The 24,226-nt window shown below is 42.8% G+C and overlaps 1 protein-coding gene across 1 annotated transcript in view; it reads left to right on the plus strand.

Annotated features, from left to right (window-relative positions):
- IGSF9B (immunoglobulin superfamily member 9B) overlaps nucleotides 1–24,226 on the plus strand; it is a 1,080,599-nt gene that overhangs the window by 301,958 nt on the left and 754,415 nt on the right. The window contains exon 4 of the mRNA XM_069224455.1: nucleotides 23,022–23,173. Within this exon, the coding sequence (XP_069080556.1) occupies nucleotides 23,022–23,173 (152 nt within the window). The remainder of the gene's footprint in view (nucleotides 1–23,021; nucleotides 23,174–24,226) is intronic.

Genomic DNA, 24,226 nt, shown 5'->3' on the forward strand with positions numbered 1-24,226 from the left:
GGTTAACCTGGGGGCTACCTTTAAATCTGATTAAAGTGTAGATTCCCTTTGGGAGCGGATGGACATGTGGAGTTTGGGGTCTCTGAGCTCAAAATTTAAAAATACATCTTTTAGTAAAGTTGATTTTAAGATTGTGTGTTTGTAAATGCCACTTTTAGAAAGTGAGCATTTTCTTGCTTATACCATTTATGTAACTCTGCCTGCTTGTGGATTCCCTGTCTGGGTCAGTTTGACAGTTGGGCTGGTTGCACCTCACACTAGACAGTGACACAAAAGGATCTGGGGTGTAGTCTGCATTTCCTGATGAGCCATCTGTGCTAGGAGGGAGGGGAGGAGTGGTCACTTACACCTGAAAGGGCTGTGCCTGTCCTCACACAATGCAGTCTCCGACCCCCTGGTGAATGTCTGGGGCCTGACCTGGGCAAGGCAGGATTTCACATTCACAAGAGACTTTACTCTGAAGTAGGCCTACTTCAAAGGTGAAATTGGGTATAAGAAGGGTACCCAAAACCACAGACTTTAGATCACTTCTGGACATCTAGAGGAACCTCTGCCTGGAAAAGGACTGAGGAGAAGTGCTGCCCTGCCTGTGACTGTGCTTTGTGGAGCTATCCTGCAGTTGCTGCTTCTGCCAGAGTAAGAGGGCAAAGACTGGACTTTGCGTGCCTTCCATCTTGTGAAGAAATCTCCAAGGGCTTGATTTAGAGCTTGCCTCCTGTTGTTTGAAGTCTCAGGGACAGCAATGACTTCTCTCTGCCAGCACCTGGAGTCTCTGGAGAGACTCCTGCTCTGATAAGTGGTGCCCTATCCAGTCCCTGGGCCCCTGGAAGGAAAGCTGGTGGAAATCCAAGAAAATCGACTTCGGAAGACTTCGGACCGACGCTGCTGCCGAATCCGGTGACGCCGCCTGCAACCGACTGCGTGATCTTCGCTGGAGCGTGGCGATTTTTGCAGGGCCGACGCCGCTGCAACCCTGCTGAAGTCTGCGACTCCGTGGAAGTCGCCGCACTACGTCATGACCGACGCCACTCAGAGTGCGCGGAATCAGTGTTTCGCACCGACGCCGCGATCCCTGACTTCGCGCATCAACTCGTTTTCACTCTTCACCAAAGGTACTGTACTTGGGGGTCTACGCGACTCCGTGTCTGGCGCCGCTGGTGTCGGCTTGTTGAGAACGACTCCGTCACAACGCCTTGTTAAAACCTCATCGAAGCATTTTGTGTTTCTAAGCGCTATTTTTGAGTTTAATCTTTAAAAATTCATAACTTGACTTGTGTATGTAGGATATTTTTTGTTTTGGTCTTATTTTGTTTAGATAAATATTTCCTATTTTTCTACACTGGTGTTGTGTCATTTTGTAGTGTTTTCATTAAGTTACTGTGTGTGTTGGTACAAATACTTTACACCTAGCACTCTGAAGTTAAGCCTACTACTCTGCCATGCTACCAAGGGGGTAAGCAGTGGTTAGCTGAGGGTGATTCTCTTTTACCCTGACTAGAGTGAGGGTCCTTGCTTGAACAGGGGGTAACCTGACTGTCAACCAAAGACCCCATTTCTAACACCTCTATGCTACTTTATGTTGAGTCAAAGATGCCACTAGGCAAAACTCTCATCTTTCTCTCTAGCAGGAACATTAATCACAAGAGGTATCTTGACATTTTAATTGTTTCTTGAAGGCTAAACTCACAATCAACTTTTCAGCAGGTACTTTTAAATTGCAAGTTTCGGAAGTTATTGCTAAACACAGCGCCCCGCCAGAGGTCAGTGCCCGGTGCGGTCGCACCGCCCAAAAGCCAGCCCTGGTCGTGTGCGAGGGAATATTGCTACCACTTGTGCTGTACATATGCACTGTGCATGGTCGAATAATCGTTTCTGTAATGCAGGTGAATCAATGCTGTCTCCTGTAACCGTAAACAGTGCAAACTGGTCAAAGTAATCTCCCTCTATAGTCCAGCAAAAGGTGAAACTATTGGAACAGTATTCCAGTTATTAAAGCTTTTATGGAGGGTCTGAAGTGCAGCATAGATAAGTCAGAGTAAATCAATATAACCGCTTATGCCACCCAGCCAGGAGCAAGTAATGAAGGCAGTTTTCTTCTGTGATCTAATTCAAAATGAGCAACTAAACTATTCCTATTCTACAAGTCATTAAAAGGCAAATTTTTTGGACGAATCGCCTTTCATAATTAAAGCCAAATAAAGTAATTTGATCCTGTTATTTAATGGAGGGAAAACCAATAAAAGTAATTTTCTTCGCTAATCCAGTAAAGGTCATAGTGAACAGAGTAATGTCCTTGTGCAATTGCAAGGATGGTAAAATAACCAATCTTGTCTTGGAACGTGATGCATTGTAAAGTAAATAAAGTTATGTAATCCATTAAAGAGGTTCATAATACCTTGCAGTCCAATACTAAGCCACGTATTCAAAGTAACCTCTTTTTATGTTCCACGAGGCTTGAAATTGTCATGTTTTCCTTTCATAAGCTAATGCAAGAAGTATTGGAGCAATCTTCTTCAGTAAAGCAATGAAAGTAGTATTTTGTAATTCAATAAAAGTTAAAATCATTAAAGCAACCTACTACTGCATTTTTATAGAATAATGTATTGAGTCATCCACTGTAATATACTATACTTTAAAAGAATCCACAAAATCCATCTATGATAAAAATATCTGTGATCTGCTGCAGAATAAGCAACAACAGGAATTCCCTTTTCCAAAACTAAGGAGCACAATAACCAGAGTAATCTCCTTCCTTACACTACTATAAGTTAATCAGAGCAATATAATTATATTAGCTAATGGAGGGCAAACAGGTAAAAGCAGCATTCTTGCACGATGTAAAGCAAAGTATGGTCAAAAGAATAATGGTACGTTATCTAGTGTACAAATAAACTATCTAATTTGGTTCTTTGATCTCATGCAGGATATAGGAATCTATTACCTCATATAATCTTATAGCATGGGTATCTAATGCAGAGTAATGTATACCAAGCAATCACATTCAAATCTGAATTTAGGTGAAAGTAATCAGTACTCTCCTTATTGTAATGCAGGGTAAAGTAATACCAGTGATTATCTTCTATAATCTAATGTATGGTATAGCCGCCAAAGAAATTACATTACATTTACCTTTGGCCATTTGGTGTTGGATATTATGCAACATGTTTATTGTCTGGAGTTCATCTCTATGCCTTCCACCATTCTACCTCATAAACACAAACTCTCCCCAGAATAGCAAATGCTACTCAGAGGAGGTGTCCAAGTACTCCTTCTCAAAGTGGCCATAGAATCCGTCCTCCACCATCAGCAGAGCACAGGAGTATACTCTCTGTACTTCCTGATTCCCAAAAAAGATGGTTCCCTCCAACCCATTCTGGACCTCAGGCCCCTAAACAAATACATTCTTAAGAGCACTTCCACATGTTACTCTTCAGAGTATCATGCTGCTACTACAACAAGGTGATTTCATGGCCTCTCTCGACTTGAAAGATGGTTCTCCACATACCTGTCCCCCCAGCACATCACCGGTATCTCAGGTTTGTAGTTAGTGGAAAGCATTACCAGTTCAAGTTGCTTGCCTTCAGGGTCACCACTGTACCCATGGTGTTCACCAAGTGTCTTGTAGTGGTGGCTGCGCAACTGTACAGACAGGGCGTCCATGTTTTTCCCCAACTGGATGACTGGCTCATCAAAACTGCCGCAAACAAACATAGGTCACAATAAACTTGCTTCACCAGCTGGGGTTTACCATCAAAGTTACAAAATCCCACCTGCAACCCCTCTAGATAATGCCCTATCTGGGCGCAATCCTAAACTCATAAGTTGGCATAGCTTATCCAAATGCTGCCAGGATACAGTCCTTCCAAGCACTAATTCCTCATTTCCAACCAGGCCACAAACTCACAGTCATGGCTGCCATGTCCCTCCTCGGCATGATGGCCTCCTGTGTTGCCATAGTGCCTATGCAAGGTTACACCTGGCAGGAGTGCTTGGCGCACCAGTGGTCCCAAGCCAGAGGGTCATTGGAACGAACTAGTGTTGAGCGGCTGCCACACTTGTGGCTCTCTGCAGTGGTGAAACACCAATAACCTGTAATAGGTGCTGCCTTTTCTCGACCTAGTTCCACAAGGGACTGTTACAGTGGACGCCTCCCTTATGGGGTAAGGTATGCACTTACAGGACAGTCATGGGAATCAAGGTACCAGGGTCTCCACATCAATGTCCTAGAACTGCTAGTTGTTCTTCTTGCATTGAAAACATTTCTTCCCCACTTGACTGGAAAGGTAATCCTCATCAAGATGGACAAAATGACAGCCATGAATTATCTTCAAAAGCAAGGCAGCTCCCGATCGCCCCAGCTCTCTCACCTAGCCCAGAGAATTTGTCGGTGGGCTTTCCACCACAAGATCCATCTGCTGGTAGAGTACATTCTGGGAGTGAACAGTGACTTTGCCCACCTCCTCAGCATGATGTAGCAACAAGTCCACAAATGAGAACTCCACCCACAAGTCCTCCACCGGTACTTTTACCTTTTTTGACTCCCAGATATAGACTTCGTCACCATGGCAGAAAATACCAAATGTCCAAGCTTTGGCTCCAGGTTCCCACACCCACAGTAGAGGGGCAATGCACTATGGATGAGTTTGTCAGGGATATTTGCATATGTTTTTCCTCCTCTCCTACTTCTTCCGTTTGTGGTTCTGAGGCTTTGGCAGATGTCTCTTACCCTTATTCTGGTGGCTTACATCTGGGCCCACCATCCGTGATTCACCATTCTGCTCAAACTCTCACACAAGAGGCTCCCCAACAAGTCAGACCTTCTCATGGTGAACCATGGAGAAATCAGGCATCCAGACCCCAGGTCTCTCAATCTTAGGATCTGGCTCCTAAATTCCTAGAATTTGGGCACCGTAATCTTCAATTGGAATTCATGAGCATTCTTTAAGAAGCGGCAGGCCTACTACTCGTGTCTGTTATGCTGCTAAGTGGAAGAGATTCATCTACTACTGTCACTCAAAACAAACACATTGACCCTTTATCAGCCAAAGTGCAGGGTATTGTTTGCTACCTATTTCACTTGCAGACTGGTGGTTTGCCTTTCACTTCCATACAACTACAACTAGATGATGTAGCCACCTATCTTTATGAAAGGCACCACAGCTTCCTCTTCAGAATTCCAGTTATTACAGCTTTTACTGAGGGTCTCAAGAGAGTAATTCCTCCTTGGCTCCCACCAACCCTTGCATAGAACCTCAACATTGTACTGACTGGCCCTCTTTTCGAATCCCTCCATTCCTCCCCTCTCCAGTTTCTCTCTTGGAAGGTGGCATTCTGGTTGCCATCACTTCACTCAGGTATGTTAATGAGCTTCAGGCACTAACCTTAGAAGACTCTTTCTTCCAGATGCACAGGGATAGAGATGTCCTCTGCACCAACCCCAAATTCCTCCCTAAGGTGGTCTTACATTTCCATCATATTCAGTACATTGAACTCCCTGTCTTTCCACAACTTGATGCAGTTGTTGAACTGGCTCTCCATACTTTGGATGTAAAGCGAGCCATCATGTACTACATTTACAGCTCTAAACTGTTTAGAAAGACATACCAGCTCTCGCCAAACCCCACAGAGGGAAGGCCCTATCTAAATCAAGCATTGCAAGATGGATTGTAAGGTGCATCTAGACATGCTGTGCTAAAGCTATAAAGATCTTGCCCATTCCTCCTAGAGCCCACTCTACTTGGAAAAAAGTAGTCTCTATGGCCTTCCTGGGGAACTTGCCAATAGCTAACATCAGCAAAGCAGCTATCTGATCCACACAACATACTTTTACAAACTTTATTGTGTGGATGTGCTAGCCTTCCAACAAGCCAATTTTGGCCAGGAGTACTCTGTACAATTTTTCAATCTACTACACCTCCCACTGGCTAGCCATCACTTCCGGGAGGATTGTTTTACAGTCTATGCCTAGCATGTTTATATGCAGTCACGCATGCCTTGAACCAAACATTTTACTTATCCATAAAGCATCTGTTTGTGGCATTTAGTGCTGTAGATTCACATGCACCTTCCCTCTTCCACGGGCACATGTGTCCAGTGCTGTGATCTTTATATATCACTTTCCTCTTGCTTTGCACGGTCTTCTCTGTATTCATCGCTTTACTTCACATTCCATACTCACACACCATGCGGGAAAAACAATATAACAATGGAGTTGATGACCATGCACATTACCAGCAAGAGAGGGAGTCACAGTACCTTGTGACTCAAAATACGTAGAAGAAAAATAACTTGCACACATCTGGTCCTAACACTAGATGGCAGGGGTATGCACAGCACATGAATCTGCTGCACCACATGCCACAAACAGATGCTTACTAGGTAAGTAACATTGTCCTTCCTTTTGCAGTCACATTCAGGGTAAAGTAAGGAGTGTGATCTCGTTATGTAATCCAATTTGTGGTAAAGGTATCAGTAACCAATTTCCTTAATCTAATAGAGAATAATGTAGCTAATGTAATTTCCTTTTATGTATCACAGTTTTGAGGAATCTATCATTGTTTGTAATTTGATACAGGATAAAATGAGTGATCTCTAGTGATCACATACTATAAAAAGACGAATAATTCTATTCATAGGGATCTGCTGTAAATGAAGCTAGGTAAACAGAGTCTTCTGAATTCTAATTCATGCTAAAACAAATCAGTTTCGGTAATCTATTGTAGAGTAAAGTGATTGGATCAATCTTTTTTTATTGAATATATAGTGCAGTAAAGGTGTCAGAATCTAATGTGAGCCAGTGGATGTTACAGGCAGTGTAGTAACGTCCCAATTTCTTGCCAGTAATTTTTATTGCACCACACCCAAGTCTTTCTTGTCACTGTCCTTCAGAAGGAAGTTAGTCCTAACCTTGGTTATGAGTCATCCACTTGCTCCTTTAGGAAAAAAAGTACTCTCCCATTTTTAAATGTTGGCTCCTCCACTTCCAGTTCTCATAAGAACCCCAAGGACTCACCAGACATCCTGTTCACTACAAAGCAGTGTGTTGTCCTCATCCAGAGAGAACAGAGGACACATGTAACTTACATTAGAAAATAAAACATCAACTTAAATTTAGACTAATGAAAAAGTCACAATTGCAGGAAAGTGGCACCACCTCCTGCCCACCATGCACTGTAACAGAGAACTCAAACCAATGGTAAGCTGGCCCAGGAATATGGGTAGACTACTGCATGCCTGTGCCCTACCTAAATACAGGAAATAAAATTTATGAATGGCACAATACTTCTAGAAAGATGATCATGCAAAAATCACACCCTTATGGAAAACAAGCAAAGAAATAAAATACTGTAAATGTGCAAAGATTATGAGGACATCCGATATTCCTTCTGTTGAGCTGAAATCTTGCCCTTAGTCACCATCTGAAACAAGCATACCATAAAAGATTGGGTACCACGTGTGGCACCTAATAAGCATGACTAACCAATAACAGAATCTAACACAGCCATGGATGGTATTATCTTCAAGCACTGAATTGCTCGAAGAGGAATGCCACCTAATACAGCATCCTGTTAAGCAAATGTATACTACAGACGTTCTAGCAAATCACTGTTTAGGCCCCAAACCCAACAGCCAGCATCTGCTCAGGCGGCAAACAAAGAGGGATCCAGAGTTGCTAAGCATCATCACTGTAAACAGATGGGTCAGATCTTTCAATATCATACAATTCAAGAGATGAGTTGAAATGCTAAATTGACATTAGCAAGAACTGAATCCCGCACCAAGGCCGCACATCGCTGTGATCCCAAGTCATCCAGCCGACAAGAGAACAATGCCACTTATCTGGGCTTTGAAAAGAGGCAGAGTAGACTCATTATTAGAACACAAAAGAGAGTGGTGGGAGTCAAACCGCCCCACACATACTCCCAAAGCAAAAATACACATCCATATACCACTGGAAGTGTGGGGTGGTCAGAGATGAGGGTGCAACTGAATTAGTGCATCCTCAGCTAATAATGCCGATTAAGCGTAGGTTAGTTCTAAGGGGAGGTGTGTGTAGAGAGTACCTATGGAGATGGCTGTGTCTCACAAGAGGGAGTTCCTTTTACGGACTAGGTGGTATCACACACATAATAGTGTCATGCTTCATCATTTGACCACCTAGCCCCTCCCAGGTAAGATAGTACTACCTGGGCGGACTCAACCTCGTTGTTAAAGGAACGACAGAGGGGTGCTGAAATAAATCTTACTGGATAATTATCAGGGATCCAGATGAGGTAAGAATAAAATGACCATACATGTCACCTATCCTGATTGGTTGGGTACTTTAATAAAGGTGCATGCAGGTAAGGGTAAAAAGGGATTGGGACTCAGTTGAGTGCTAATGTCTCATAGAGTCTAAAAAACAGGGACCAACATGTTTCTGCCCTGTCTATGTGCTGGAAGGTCAGGGGCATTCGTCAGGGTCTAGAATCCCCGAAATAAGGCTGCTAATAGGCATGCTCGCTAAGTGAAAGGAAAAAGGTAAATGGCCTACCTGAACAGATTGTTCATACTAGGGTAGGTCCCAGGAAAAAAGGCAACTAGCCTCTGGTCTGGGTAATGCCAGGGGGAGGTATTCCTTGTAGTCACACTCACTCCAAAGGGAAATACCGGAAGGTATACCTACATGCCGGTGCCCAGCCCAGCTGGTGTAGACTCAACTAGTGAGGTGACACATCCTGACTGCTGGAAGGCAGCTACAGCAAATATAGGATCCAGCTGTAGGTGACAACAACTAAAACAAGGCGATGGAACCCTAGTGCCCTACACCAGTGGTTCCCAACTTTTTAACTTCTGGGGACCTTCACTTAATAATTCTTGGAACCCAGCCCCCCCCGAGTCATTAGTGGAAGCTTGGGAACCCAGCCTAAGCATTGTTGGTGATTTGCACCACAAAACAATACAAAAAATAAGGAAAACGCATTCATCAAACAAATACACAAATGATGACAATGGCACCTTTTATTTTATTCGCAAACACATGTATATAAAAAAATAATAATAATTTGAATAGAAAAGTTGGAGCTTTTCTAAATTCAATTGAGGCCACTCATGGTCCATACTATATTATTTGATGCACCTGCATTGCTCCCATGTGTCAATCTGAGGATACTAATTTACTTTTTAGCCTCCAATTTCCAATTCCTTCACTTTTACAGTACATTTTAAAATTCTGAATTGTACATTTGGCTTCTTTATTTATATACACTTTATTAATCTGTTAAAATGTAATTTTCTAAGTAGTGGCAGACTCCCTGAAGGAGGATTCGTAGACCCCCCCAGGGGTCCCCGAACCACAGGTCGGGAACCACTGCCCTACACAATGCCTCTGATAGAAGACAAAACACCTGTGAAGGAGTAGCAATGCACCCTGAAACTATCCGCCATACAGAGCAACATCTGAGGGGACCAACACAGAACCAAACAGAAACTGCAACAACAGAAGCAATTCTATACCGGAGCTTGACCTATAATAAATATGATAATTGGACCTTGCTCCTTAAAAGCATGGAAGATGGTCCCCTAACCTTGCTAAAATCAGAAACTCCACAGAAACCACTGCATGGCTAGGAACGAGTACACCTGGCCACTGCGGACCCTGAATCAGTTTCATAGACTGATCTAGAGGAAAATGTTAAACACTTATCACAATCATGTCAAAAAAGCAGGTTTATGGATCACAAACCAATGGCATCTATTGGTGCAAACAAGTATCGTACAAAGTCCCTGGATTGTATACAGGAACATGAGTGCATTTTTTACAATGTATTCATTAAAATGCAAACATATACTGGGGAAGAAAATTTGTGTTTCAAGCAATAGCAGTACAAGTGTAAGAAGAAACTCAAATAAAAAGTGGAATCATAGAGTAAACAACACAACTGTTAGAGGACTTTACACTGAAAGGAATGCCACAAGAAAATTATTTGGGGTACCAGGCAGTTAAATTCAGGCCAGGGACTTTCCCTTACACGTCGTTGCAGCAGGTAGTTGTAGGAACACAACTCCCAGAATGCAGTAAAGGTTAGTAGGAAAACCAGAACCAGCAACAGCCTTTGTCAACTTTCCAGGACCCACAACTATGGTCGCAAGAGCAAACAGAAATGGTTTCACACTACAAATAGAGGAACAACAACATATATGATAATGTCATATTAAAAAAGGCTATCTATATACACCTGAACCAGCTGTCCGTATTCGCCTCCAACCTTTCGAATACATGAAACTGAGAAACCTTCTGCAGTGCAGGACAAGAACCTGACATATAAATAACACCTGGTAGCAAAGTGAGAAACATTGCAAAGGACCTTGATTACACTGGCAAAGCCAGTAAAAATAGACTGACAAGCTTGAAGGGAAAAAATGCTCAGTGAGCCACTGCTTCTGTCTGCTGATCAATTTAAGTATTGACTTCTCTCTTATTAGCGAGATGGTTGATGCAGTTTGTGAATGTGATTGTAGTGCTTTCAAGCCTCTCACCCCCTCACACTTATAACGCCACCTCTCAGAATAACAAGCATTTGCAATGCAATGGGTCTCGCATTTTCTCGAGTTTAAACGTTGTAAACTGCTAACCAGACTTTTCTTGCCACATAAACTGAAAATGAAAAGTAAAAACGTTTCACATAACTAACGGGACTTTTCTTCCCACATAAACGGAAAATGAAAAGTAAAACAGTTTCACATAAATGAGCTGAAGGGCACCAAGAGCGCAAAGCACACACACACAAAGGGAAACAGAAGTTCACTCGCAGTGAAACGTATCGGCAAAAATGCAATTATCCATGTAACCGGCAAAAGTGCAAATATCCATACAACAGGGTAGATGTCATGCAAAGCGCTTGACTTCTGCCCAGCGAGAACACGCTGTCTACAAATTAAAAAGAAAAAGTAGTCCAGAAACCATACCGAAAATATGGATCCTCGTATGTTTTCAGTAGTTGCCCGCTGCGCTCGAGGCAGGCTAAACACCGGAAAAGGCATGACTTATGCATGCCTTTCACTAATTAAATGATGCAAATTTTAAAAGGCAAGCTCACGAACCAACCAAACTGATGGGCGTGCGGTGGGCATGGTTAAAAGCCCAGAGAGAGATTACACCAGGAACAGAGAGCTTTGCGCTCGACCCTAAAAAACTAAAACTCAAACCCTGGGAAACCTGACGGCCCGTGATTCAACAGAGTTTAAAGCAGACACATACAGCACTGTTAATACTGAGGATGAAAGGGAAGAATGCTGAAATGCTTCACAACCTTAAACAAGACTTCCAGAAAAATCTCATTCTAGGCACAGAGGCAGTATATAGCCACTGGAAATGGCACCAGCCTTCTAAACCAACGACTGTCCAAGACCAAAAGGTTCATACATAATCATGGAAACTTCTCAATGCCAAGTTGTCCTGGCAGCTTCTTAATTGATTTACAAAACTGGCTCCCTACCTCCTATTTGAAATGGCCAGTTAAGTGACACATTCCCTCCGATTCTGGCGGGCCGATTCTGTACTATGTCAGGTCTGTAGCAAGGTTGTGCTAATGTCAAAGTGCCAAAATACCTTTGGGTCCTGGTGAGCTATATAGCTGTTTTTTTAAAACTATGCTTGTCCTTTTTCGTTACTTTTAAAAACTTTGTGATCATTCAGTTTCATTCAGGCTAATAAGTTAAACATTTATATAGCACTTCATGGCACACCTCTGCTGTTTGCCAGGCATTGTAATTTCCCAGTGGTGTAACTTAGTCACTTTTGTAATAAAAATAAGTTTTACAGTTCTTTGACGGTAGACAGTGAAAGATGTGCTCTCCTTGTGCATCACCCTTTGCAAAAATCTGATAAACTTACTAACCCCATTTAGGAGTGATAGTTATAATTGTTGGTACTTTGTTGTGTTTTTAAAGCTTTTTTCTTGTGTGTAGTGCTTCATAATTCACCTAATCTAACACCTGTGCAATATACTTGCAAAATTCAACATTTCCTCACCATGCCCAAACATTTATTTCTCTTAAAAAGCATATCAGAGCCCCTCACTGCTTCTGTATATGTAGCCCTGAACTGTACAATAAGTTGTTTCCCGTAATGCAGACATTGGTCACTTTTCTGGTGACTTTTTTAGCAGCACATTCTTAAGAAGATCTAGTCCTGATTTGAACACCTGGATTTATCACTGTGCTAATGTGCATTCAGTTTATTTGCATTTGACATTTTGCTAGCTTAAGTAGGGCTTAAAGCCCGTCCATTGCTTACCATTGTTCAGCTTTATCACTGTCATCCTCTTGTTCTTATTGGTCAGCATGTGCCGGCTTCACTTCCTCTTCTTGTGTTTGTCCCTTCCATGGAGCATGGACCAAGAACTGCTTCCTTTCGACACCCATTGTCCTCCCACTGCTTGCATGCTTTCAGAGGTACTTTTTATTTTGGTTGCAGCACTCCATAACAGTGCAAGTCCTTAAGTAGCTTTATTTGTTACGTATAGCTAGAAGAGCAATGTTGAAGGCTCTCGGCATTGTCCACAGAGCCTCCCAAGGAAAATGTCCTTCAGGGCATTCTTATCCCTGCAGTCTAAAGCAACACTTTTGGTGGAGGGAAATGGTGCCCAAAGTAAGACTGGGTCTGTGGCCAACTGAAGAACAACCTGCCCTAATGGCTACTTTGTAGAGGATTTACTATATTCCCCACACTGGCTTGGCACACAACTTGAGGAGATTACACTGGAAAAGAAATGAGCATGTAGGTCCTGGTTCCACCAGAGACAGCCAAACAGGATGTCTAATGAGTCCAGTTTTTCTTACCTTTCCTGAGAGGGAAAGTGGATTGCCTTTCACGAATGTAACAAAGAAAATGCACAATGTGATACTCTCCTTAAGCAATTGATAAAGGATAAGGTACTCAATTTTTCTCTATTGTTAAGGAGCGAAGAAACCTCATTGTATTAATTTATGCAGTAAAAAGCAATGAATAATCACTTTCTATAATGTAATGCAGACAACAGAAGACAAATTATTGCACTCTTCCAAACCTCCGAAGGAAAAATAATCAGAGAAATATTCAGCAATCAAAAACATGGTAAAACAATCAGGTTAAGTTTATTTGGCATTTGAATGTAGCAAGAATGATGTAAATAAACTCCTTTAACCTGGTGCAGAATAAATAACAATTCATTTTTTAAGGGGCAATATTTATTTGGCATGTAATGGAGGCAAAGTAATTGGATCAATCTCTTTATTTGCCCTGATGCAGTTTGTACTGCTGCTGTCTTCTATTGTACCTGCTCTTTTGCTGCCTTGCATGGCAGCTTTACCTATTGTCCACTTCCTCGGTGTGAGGCAAATGTACTGTGCTGCTGCCTCTGCTGACCTCTTCTGCCTTCCATGGTGTAACTTGCATTGCTGTTGACTCAGTTCACCTTCTGTTTACGTAATGGCGTTTGTACCACTGCTGCCATTTTGTACTTTTTCTTTATAGGCAAAGCATTTATTGCTGGTGCTTAAGCTGTACGTGTTATGTATGTGGCGCTTGCATTTCGGCTGTCTGTGCTGTCTCTAGTCATTCTACAAAGTTGCTATTGCTGTACCTTTTCTGCACATGACTGAAGCTTGCACTTCTGCTGACTATGTAGTTCCTGTTCTGCTTGCCAGGGAAGCGTACACGGCTGCCCATGCTGTACCTGCAAGTGAGTGGAGCTTGCAGTGCTACTGTGATGTATCTCTTCCGTATATATGTGAAGTTTGTCGTGCTGTTCCTCTCCTGTCTGCCAGGGGAAGCTCAGACTGCTGCTGTAATTCAGTACTTGGTCTACATGCCAGATGACTCTGGTTCTGCTCCATCAGTGCCGTCCCTGTTTTGTAAGGGAGTGGGTGTTGCAGTGCTGCTGCCTAGGCGCCACCTTTTTGTCTGCCAGAAGGTTTCGCTACTGTTGGCTGTCTAAGCTGTACCTGTTTTGAGTGTCAGGGAAGGCTCGCTCTGCTGCACCAGTACTATACCTGTTTGTATGAAAGTGAATATTATACTGCTATGCTGCACCTGTTCTGTCTGCCAGAGGAAGCTTGTGCTGCCACTGCCGAGTCTGTACCTGGCCTGTGTGCCTTAGTGAAGCTTGACAAAATGTACAGGCTCCTTTTTGAAACAGTTTTCTCCTGTTGTGCCAAGTGATCAATTGGGAAGAGTGCTCTGCATAAACTCAATAAATATGATACAACTACACATGTCAATAGAGCCTAAACTCCAAAGCCTCCATGGTCTGTCCCTGGTGCTGAAATTTCGGAGTGTGGTCAATTCCCTTGGCTCATTGCAAAACAGACTTTGGGCTCCACTTTTAACATTGGATTTTATGATGCAGAGTTTGCAAAAAAATAAGAATTACACATCCTTGCTTATTAAACATCATTATCAGTGATTTGCGATTCCCTTCATAATTTTCCTATTTCATATTTTTATACAAATATTATCTATTGGATTTGTCTCTTAGGCAGTAATATTATCACCAAGCCAGTACCAGAATCATTTCTTAGTTTACGATAAAGAACAGAGAAGTAATAGATGGTGCTGTAATCATCTGACATATAAAACCTATAGTTTGTGTAACAATCTCATAGACCTTGTGACTGCTCATGGGTTTCAATTCTCATTTCCCCTCCCTCTGTTTATACCACTAGCTCCTTGCTAGTTCTAATGACATGGTCATCTGGGGGTTCCAACATTTTCACAACATCCATAGATGTTCCTCCACCAACACCATAACTTATGAAATTTACTGGGGCAGCCCCAGACCTTATATGTCTTCTCCTCATGTAAAAGGGTCCAGTCCCTGTTTGCCATTCCCACTTCGTAGACACTCTATGGATTCCCATTGCTTGCCAAGTCACACTTTCCAGCAATCAGTGCCAATGCATAGAATGTAAGTTTTGTCTTTTATTTTTAGTAGTCTATATCTTTTAGGATCCCCGGTATCACAAATAAGGGCAGTGGAGGCAGTTCACAGTCTAGGATCCTCTCCAGCTGCTGCAGTATACTCCACCAGTATTGCTGTATTTTACTGCAGCTCCAACCTATGTGTAGGAAGGTGCCCCCTTCTCTTTCGCGCTTCGAGCAAAAGGGGTTGGGTGCATCCCATTGTGTAAACCCTATTCCTATTATAGTACCCCTGGTAAAAGATTTTCAGATGGATAAGGCACAACTTTGTTTTTATCGCAACTTCCCCAGAGTGCATCAGGGCTGCTTCCCAAATCTGTCTTCCGTAGCCCCGAAGTCCACGTTCCAGTTCGTCCATAGTTTTTCCCAACCCATCTGGCATATTGTTGTTTAGGGTCCTACCAACTTTCCCAATAAAACGAAGTTCTCCAGTGGGGCATACTCAGGGATCTTAGTCCACTGTCTGGAAGGCGTTTCAACTGGTCATACTTAAACATTTATGTTTGTGTAATGTTATACTCCGCATGAAGAGTGAACATTTTTTTTTACCTTCAACCTCAAGCATGTCCCCATTCTTGGTTATACCAATCCGACCTCAAACTTTAAACCCTCGTGCCTTATGTATTTCCCTAAGCATTTTCCCTTCCAATGGTGGTGTCTCCTTTGTAATCTTTTCCTTCCATCTTCCCCCTATTCGCTGTCTTCCAGGCCAGTAGTGATGTCTGGGTTGTTAGCAGTAGGTGTATCTCTTTCACCACCATATATGTATTGCAGAGATGTGAGTAGTGTCATCACTGATCTTTCCAGTCTAACTGAGGGGCCACTCTTAGGAGTAAAAATCCAATCATTGTTTGGAAAAATCTGTGTAGCTCAATAATAGGCTTTAAACGTTTTGGGGCAATATTACACAAAGTGCCCTAAGGGCGCAATGGGCGTATGCGTCCACTTTGTGCAGCCCCAGGGCTCTTTGGTATTACAGAAAAGGCTGCAGAAGCTTGTGCGGACCCTTCTTTAATACTGGTGCTGGTGAACTTGTAGCGCCAGTGACGTCTTGAGAAAGCATTTCCTCATTTGTGTTGGGGCGTGTTCCCATGCAAATAAAGAAATCTTTTTGCCTTTGCATCCATGCCATATTATGGACGTGGGCACAAAGGCAAAGAAGCCGTAAGGAGGCATACTGACAGTGCACCATGAAAAGGAGGTGCACTGTCATTGCCCCCTGAGGGTAGACTTCTGGAGGGGACAGACAGGTCCCATGGGCCCCCAAGACACTCTCTCTGCAAGAGGGTGCAGTCACTCACTGCACCCACCTGCAGGGGATCTCTGTCCCCTTTCTAAAGAGCTGAATAGTGCTTCAGGCGCAGGGAAACATGGAGCGGCTGATTGAAGCAGACACTGTATTTCACTGGAGGTGCTCCCCCCAGCGCAGCCTTGAGTTCGCAGCTGCCATGAGGGCAATGCATTCACTGTAATCAGGCAGAATGTTCCTGTTTGTCCCTGGCGCACCTGTTTAAAGGTGCGCCGTGGCAAAAACACAAACTGTGTGCCTGATATTTAATACGGGCCTTGAAGTGCAATCTCACGATTATAGGTGGTTCTCGTAAGCGCTTTCTTTGCCATTGTCAGAGTCCCTCCATCCCATAGCAGGGTCTGTAGTTCTTTGTCTATCAGGGTGAAAATCCCTTCTGATATGGAGTCGGGCTTGCTTGGTCAGCATAACCTATAGTAGCTTCTGTTGGGTAACCATCTCGAAAATCGCCTCCCTCCTCAAAAGTGAGTGAGAGCAGCCTCCAGCTACTCGCCTCCACCAGGAACTTAGAAGGATTAGTTATATAGTTCTCGATAGGAACAACACCTAAAGTCATAAATATCCCGAATTAATTAAAGCCTTCCTCAGAAACCTTTATTCCCAGAGGAGAAAATTCTCCCGTCAAGACCCAACCGCTATTTTTATATAGAATGGTTTTTTTTCCGAGATTACTTTATAACCTGTACTTTTACCAAACTCTGAAACGTTTGAAAGACCCTAGGGATAGTTGTCTGTTGCTGTGCATAACATAAGAGGATACCATCCCTCTTTCCTATTATTTCATTGCGAATTGTCTGTCACAAATTTCACATGCAGCAGTTACTGATAACATCACAACTAGGACATACAACCCTAGGGATAATTTGGTGGCCAGGAGACACCCACAGTAAAGTTGAACTGTAGAATGAGCAGGAACAAATACGAAGAGCCAGGGAGAGCAGGGAAGGTGGCAGGAATCATGCATTCTCAAACATAGAATTAGAAATACTTGTTGAGGAATGTGTGGCCAGTAATTAGAAGTTTTTTAATAAATTCTCCTTTAGTGTGCCAAGGGCAAAAAATCAAGAAATAGTATCGAATCCAGAAGAGGATCAATGCAGTTGGTATGCTGCTTTGTACCAGTAGCGATATTTACAGGCACTTTTGCGACCTCTACTGACATACAGAAAAGCTGGGAACTAGGAGAAGTGAAGTTGCTCACACAGGAGGTGGGCCTTCTGCTGAATTTACACCTACCGAATAGGGAAGGTCATAGAAACAAGTTTCATGTGCAAGACACTGACAGGAGTACCTATAATAGCTACATCTATGCAATATTCCACAGCTACAGGTAAGCGCATTGCCCCATACCTCATATAGGCATCCTTACAATATGTAAAGCTCTATCAAATTTCCCAGGTCATTGCATGAGTAGCTCATCAAGTCCTGGCCTTTGCTTTGCATTCTGGGACTTGTAGCCTTGGTGTTATGATGGGATAAACATAACTAGAGGCCCCAAAATGCAAGTCAAAACCCTGGACTTGATGAGTTGTGCATAAATCTGGAAAATGTGAGAGCTATGTATGTGTTGCATGTAAATGTTTAGCCCATCAGCCACATACCTAAAACAGGTACCAGTAAGTCAAAAGATGTGAACCCTGATAGTGGGGAATTACATTGTGAGATTTGTAATTTCCAGTTTGTTATGATTAGGAAAATGACACAAGTGCACTGACTGTACAGTGTAGGTAAAACATGCATATTATCATATATGACTGACTTTATACAATCTCATTCTAACCACTGTAGGTAGAACATGTAAATATATACGAATGCAATGACCCTATAAAAGAAGACTAAGTAGTTCCTTTACTAACAGAGGTTCCATCACAAACGAAGGAAGAGGAGGAGGCATATCATGAGGGTTCCGATGATGACAACAACTCCAGCACCCATGATCACCAGACCTGAAAAGCCGACTGGATTAGAACATGGACTCTGTAGCTCAGGCTAAGACCACACAACCAGCAGTATGTTCTACACCTGGACAAACAAAATTGGCAGTGAAGTCACATCTTAGTACAAGGTGGATAGCATCAAATCGGACGTGGGCCTCATTGGCAGAGAGGGGCAGGAAGGTACCCCAACCTAAGGGGCTTTAGAAACATCAGTGCTGATGGCCCAGTGCCTGCCAATATGGCCATGAGGAAAAGTGTAGTGGGCCCAGGTAAGACGTTGCAGCGTGGGCTCAGGAGCATTAGAGAAGGTCATCAGTCAGTGATATACGAAATGGAGGCAATGGCCGAGGCTGTGACTGCTCTCTGTGGACCAAACCATGATGAATCTTTGATAGAACATTGCAAGCAGCAACACCTTTAGGCAAAATCCACGGACATTTTAGACATTAGTGGAGAGAATGACCATAGCCTCTGCTGTGCTATCTCACTGCAGTCTACTTACAAGTTGAACTTGGGCATTTAATTGGGGATGTGGCCAAGATTCTGGTGTAGGTGACCTCGGTACTGGGAGAGCTACAAAGAGTTCATGTTGCTTCTGGGGAGCAAATGGGGGCTCCGATAATGATGAGGCCTTTAGCCTATCAGTGTCTCTGAGGTGGTTCGCCAATGAACACAATGAGCCGTGGTCATGAGAGATGGGGCTGTGCCTGGTGCAAAGAAGGCAAGTGTAGGAAGACGGAAGTAGAGCTAGAAGCAGTACGTATTTAGAAATCAATTTGCCTACTTGTGACTGTAGCATGTTTAGTACTTGTACACTCTGTGGTATTCGTCAATGAGAACTAGTTGAAACTGCTTCTTGATGTTTTCTTGTCAAGTTCCACTTAAGAATGAACAGGACGTTCATGTAATGCGAATAAACTGTGTACATGTGTTATTTTAAAGTATGTATGAAGTGTTAACCACTTACCTCAGACATGGTTTTGTTGTCTGTTCATCATCCCATGAAGAGGAGGGTCTTAATTGTAAGTGTCCTTCTAGTTCAATTGGGATGCCTTTCTCTAATGTGATGTTATGTAACGTAGCAAAACATGCTGTGAACCTACACATAGTCTCCAGTGCTTACTGCAGTAAATTCTCACTTTTATTAAGGCATCAGCATCTGCTTTTTAGCAAGCCGAAAGTACGCTATACCTCAGGACCTATTCCCTTGTGTGCAGTTTTGTGCCTCCTCTCACATGGCATAGGATATGACTGTCGCATACAAGAGGTATGGTATGTTCTGAGATCGTGGAACAGTTCAGATACACTGTCCATTTCCGCACAGAGTGTTACTGCCCCAAGTGTTGCCTGTCAACAAGCTCGTCTCTTGCTATGTGCTCGTACAAGGCACACTGATGTAACATATGAGTCATGGGTACTGCTAATGTAGCGTCTATCAAGGGCATTTTTAAGTACTCTAGGTTACCTGTATGTTCAGTGAATGCTGTTTGTTCTTAATCTCTTAATGGAGAACATGTTATTCCTGTGTATAAATCCAGTGTCTTGTGGAAATTGGGCAATGTTGTAAAAATCCACCTTGGTGTACTACGACTTTACTGCTGTGTTAGAGAAGGGATGTGGCTTGTATCCTAGGTAATATGGCATCTAGGAAAGACCCAGAAGTATGTAGTTTGTGATTTTTCACTTTTTCTACTGAGCTTTCATGGCTAACTGACACTTGGAGGCATAAGGAGCACAGGACAGGCATATAAGTTGGTGTGGCCTGTTTTCTACATGTTTCCTTTTCAGGCGTTGGGTGCAGTTGATTTGTAAGCTTTAAAATAATCTACTTACTGAGTCTGTACTAGCCATAGACCTCCCCTTGAGCCTGGTCAAAATGTGTACTTAGACCCTAAATATCCGGCCTGTCTATTTCTCTGCAGTGCTCACAAAAAACATCGTTCTCCTTACTATTTCATACAGAGCAGCATTTTTTTTGGGGGGGAGGAACAGATGCTTTAGGGGTCCCTCTTTGCGATCTAGTTTCTGACAGCTGCAAAATACTCCAGGGTCAACCCTTGCTCATGATTAGATGGCTTTCTTGACTATCTCTATTCTGTGATTGTTCCTCCCTTGGAGCATAGCTCTATTAAGCTTGCTTTTAATCTAATTGGATAGGGTGCTGCCTTCTGCTTGCATCATGTTACTACTGTTGTGTGTTTTTTATCTCCTTACTTGTTTAGTACTCCCTGGGAGTTTTCAGTGCATGCCCATTCTTTATCTTAAATTTAATGAATCCCCCTTCCCTGTATCACTCCTACCACCCTCCTTCCGATGTTCCTTGGTGGTGCACCAGGTAATGGGTAGCGTCCTTGATCATGCCCTAGATGTCCCCTCCCTCTAGCCTCTCTGATGCTCCTCCGTGGCTTGTCACGTGCCATATGGCAACATTGGTGTTGACAGTGGTGGTCCATGTTGGTACCCACTATTGGCTTTGCCAGCGAAGTTAAAGGCTTTAAAACCCCACTGCCATTGGCAAAGCCATTAGTGGTGGTGTACTTCTATATTAAAAGTATAGAAAATAATGAAAACAATGTGGCCGCCACATAGCTTGACACAACTTGTGTTGCATCATAATGTATGTGACACAACAGTTGCATCCAGCAAATTGACTTACAAAGCTGATTGTGTTCCTTGTTAAACATTGGTAACAAGACTGATTGGCTTTGCCCAAGCTTGCTATACTTTGCACCTGTTTCTCACGTGGTACAACGTGATGGCATTGAGAGATTACAAAATGCAGTTTTTTGCCACAATTCCCAAAATGCAAATCTTCAGTATATAGATTTAAGATTTTCTATTTGGTCACCACTGCCAGGAAATGCTACTAAATTACCGACATGCAATTCGGCCAATTTGCTATGCAATTTATTTGACATTAATTTTTGGTCTTTCGTATACAGTATCATGCAGAATTCCAAAATGTTCTTATATTGGGCCCTAGGTCTCTTGCTTATGGATACTTGAAGAGCACTTTTGTTAGACAATGCTTTGCTATTCCCACACATGGGAGTAAAATTGTGCAGCATGGCCTTAGGTGCATAGGATAAAACACTGGGACCTGTAGCAGCCTTTCATAGCAGTATTACAGGACTAGTTTAGTCACTCACCCTCATGGCAACGGAACAGGATATGGGCAAGTTGTCTGGATACCTCTATAATAGAGGACAACAATCTAAGTGAGGTCACCTCTTTCCTGCCAGCGATTCTCGAAACGGCAGACACAATTTCAGCTCTTGCCATAGAAGGCAAGCTGGGTGAAGGTGCTTTGAAGCAGGTGGGTCCATGCTCTGAAGACTGACTAATTTAGTGTAAGTGGAACTCCTTTATGATAAGGACTCTGTAGGATGTCTGTAGGGCAGGTCATTTCAAGGGCAATCGGGAAGAACGTAGCAGGGGATGGGAACCAGCTTGCCCAACTGTTAGGGAAGTAGGCACTACGAGGTCCGTGCCTCTTTCTTTAGCTACAGCATTGACTTGTGGTAAAATGTCCACTAAAACACATTTGAATTCTCAAATTAAATTCTCATAGATTGAAAGGCAAGACCATTCTCCCAGCAGCACATTGTCTAATTCTAGCCATAATTGGGTCTTAAACTTGGAAGATGGGCTTGACTGGTAGTTTTGCCCACTGTGTATCTAGACCTTGTGTGTCACCCAACATGACAGGTTTACTGATAGTACCACTCATCTGCATCACTTGACTTGTAGCATGACCCTAGAGTGTGATTGCACAGGTTTTGCTAGTTGGCTAGTTTTGTTTTACGGTCTGGCTTGACCAGTGGTCCTGCCACTCTGCCTAGCTTAAATGGTAGGCTACACCTGCCCTGCTGCATGATTTGGTGGTTATTCCAGATTCACTTCATAGCTCAATGTAGAGGGGCCCAACCTCATTACATGGCTTGACATGGAATCCAGTCTAATCCCAGAGCATGTTTAAATAAAAAGCACTGCATTACGTCACAGCTTAGTAATACAGCTGTATTGCATTGTTGAGGGACAACAACTGTCCTCTACATTGTTAGTCTTTTTGTTTGCCTGCTTGTTGAGTAGCATTGCTCAACCTCATGAGTAGATAGGTAAGTTAATCCTGACCCACTGCATGCTTGAGTAGCACTCCTGTTATGGGTAGATGATACAAGGTACTGCCACGCTGCATGTTTGGTAGTATGGTTGTATTACGCAGTTGATGAGTAATGCAGTTGAATTAATTTTTGACGGGTAGTACTGTTTTTTTGCATGGTGGACAGTTAATACCGCTCTTAAGCATTCTCGTCATATAGTCCTACCACACTTCATGTTAGTGTGCAGTTCTGTGGCTGCGCTTGGTTAACTGGTACTATAGCCCCACTACATTGTCGACAGATTGTCCTGCTAGAATGCATGAATTCCAGCACATTCTTCACACACACACCCATTCTGCTATATAGCCGAATGTTTCGATATATTCTGTCCACATATTATTTGAGTAAAATAAATCGGGAATTCATAAGAGATCGGCATTGTACTTGCAACATTGCATACTGTAGTGTCTTTTTCGTACATGTTGTAGGCATGCAATGGGCAGTGCAGTGTTTCATTAGCAGGTTATCAACTTGTAGCTTTCAGATGAGAACTGTTAATACAAACCACTATTGTATTCTGTTGATACTCCCTGCTTTTCTAAGAGTTGTGATGCTCCTCTAAAATACATATATAATTTCAAGCAATACCTGAATGACCCTCTGTAATAGAAGTTTACTTTTCAGTTTTTGCTTTCACATGGGTCACTTTTGGTTTTCTGCCTTCTCTGCAGCACCACCTACCTTCACCGAAACCCCACCTCAATATGTCGAAGCCAAGGAAGGCAGCAGCATCACCCTTACCTGCACAGCTTTTGGGAACCCCAAACCTGTGGTCACCTGGCTGAAGGACGGGGAGCTTTTGAGAGACACCAGGAAGTATCAGGTGACTGGCGCTACAATGGATAAAGTAGTAATGGGTCTGAATGCCAACATAAATGTATTCCTTGATGCTTTAACTTTTCTGATCCCCTGCCACTATTCCTCCTGACATCATCATGATCCCTGTAGGCTTTTGCAACTTTAAATTCGAGAGGCACTTGTATTAGTGCACTTTGTGTTCCTGGCCTTCGTTAAGGAGACAAACCAAGGGCAGGTGAGGGGAATGCAGATGAATATAACAGAAGATGTAGTAAGGCCGGTGGTGAAAGGTAAGGCACTGTAGGGAAGGGCATTAGAAAGGTTAAGTTAAGGTCGGTTGGCAATGGCACTGTAGGTTAGGGGAGAGTTTGTTACGGAAATCACTGGCAAAAGATGGGGTATATTTAGGGTGACAGAATGTGGGAAATGGTAGATGGGAGAAGATTGTATGTGGGAACAGATATGTCCTGTTTAGAGAGACCGGTGTTATGGGGAAAGATGGGGTAGGGAAGGAGTTAACAAGTCTTGCTTAGAGAGTGCAAGTGTCAGACTTTCTCTCCTGGTGCTTTTTATTGAAGGAAAGCAAAGAACGTTCACAAGTGAAGCTGGTTCTCTAGCCTTTTAGATATAATGAATGTTTCAAATTAAATTGGGACTGATTCAGAGTTTGGTTGATAAGCAACATCACAAATGTGAAAGATATCCCGTCTGCCTCATTACAAGTAGGAGTGATATAATGCATGTGTTATGTTTGTGACAGAGTAACCAGTTTGCCAAACTCTAAATCAGGGCAGAGAACTGTGAAAAGTTTGGTAGTAACGTTCTTTTGCAGAATAATTTGAAAAGACATAGAGGAAACTAGTCTTTAGGCCTAGGTTAGGATTCTCAAAAACTATTGTCTTGTTATTAATAGCTTCATTGCTGGCACCCAAGTATTTTTATATGATAATAATGACAGAAGGCATACAATTTGTCCAGCTCTTTATTACTATCCCACTTAGAGTTGAGAAGATTGGAATGAGGTATAATATGCCCTATGAGAGTGTGTGCACCTGAATACTGCATGGTTTGCCTCTTT

The sequence above is a fragment of the Pleurodeles waltl genome, chromosome 3_1 (genome assembly GCF_031143425.1).
Source record: "Pleurodeles waltl isolate 20211129_DDA chromosome 3_1, aPleWal1.hap1.20221129, whole genome shotgun sequence".
In the NCBI taxonomy this organism is placed as follows: domain Eukaryota; kingdom Metazoa; phylum Chordata; class Amphibia; order Caudata; family Salamandridae; genus Pleurodeles; species Pleurodeles waltl.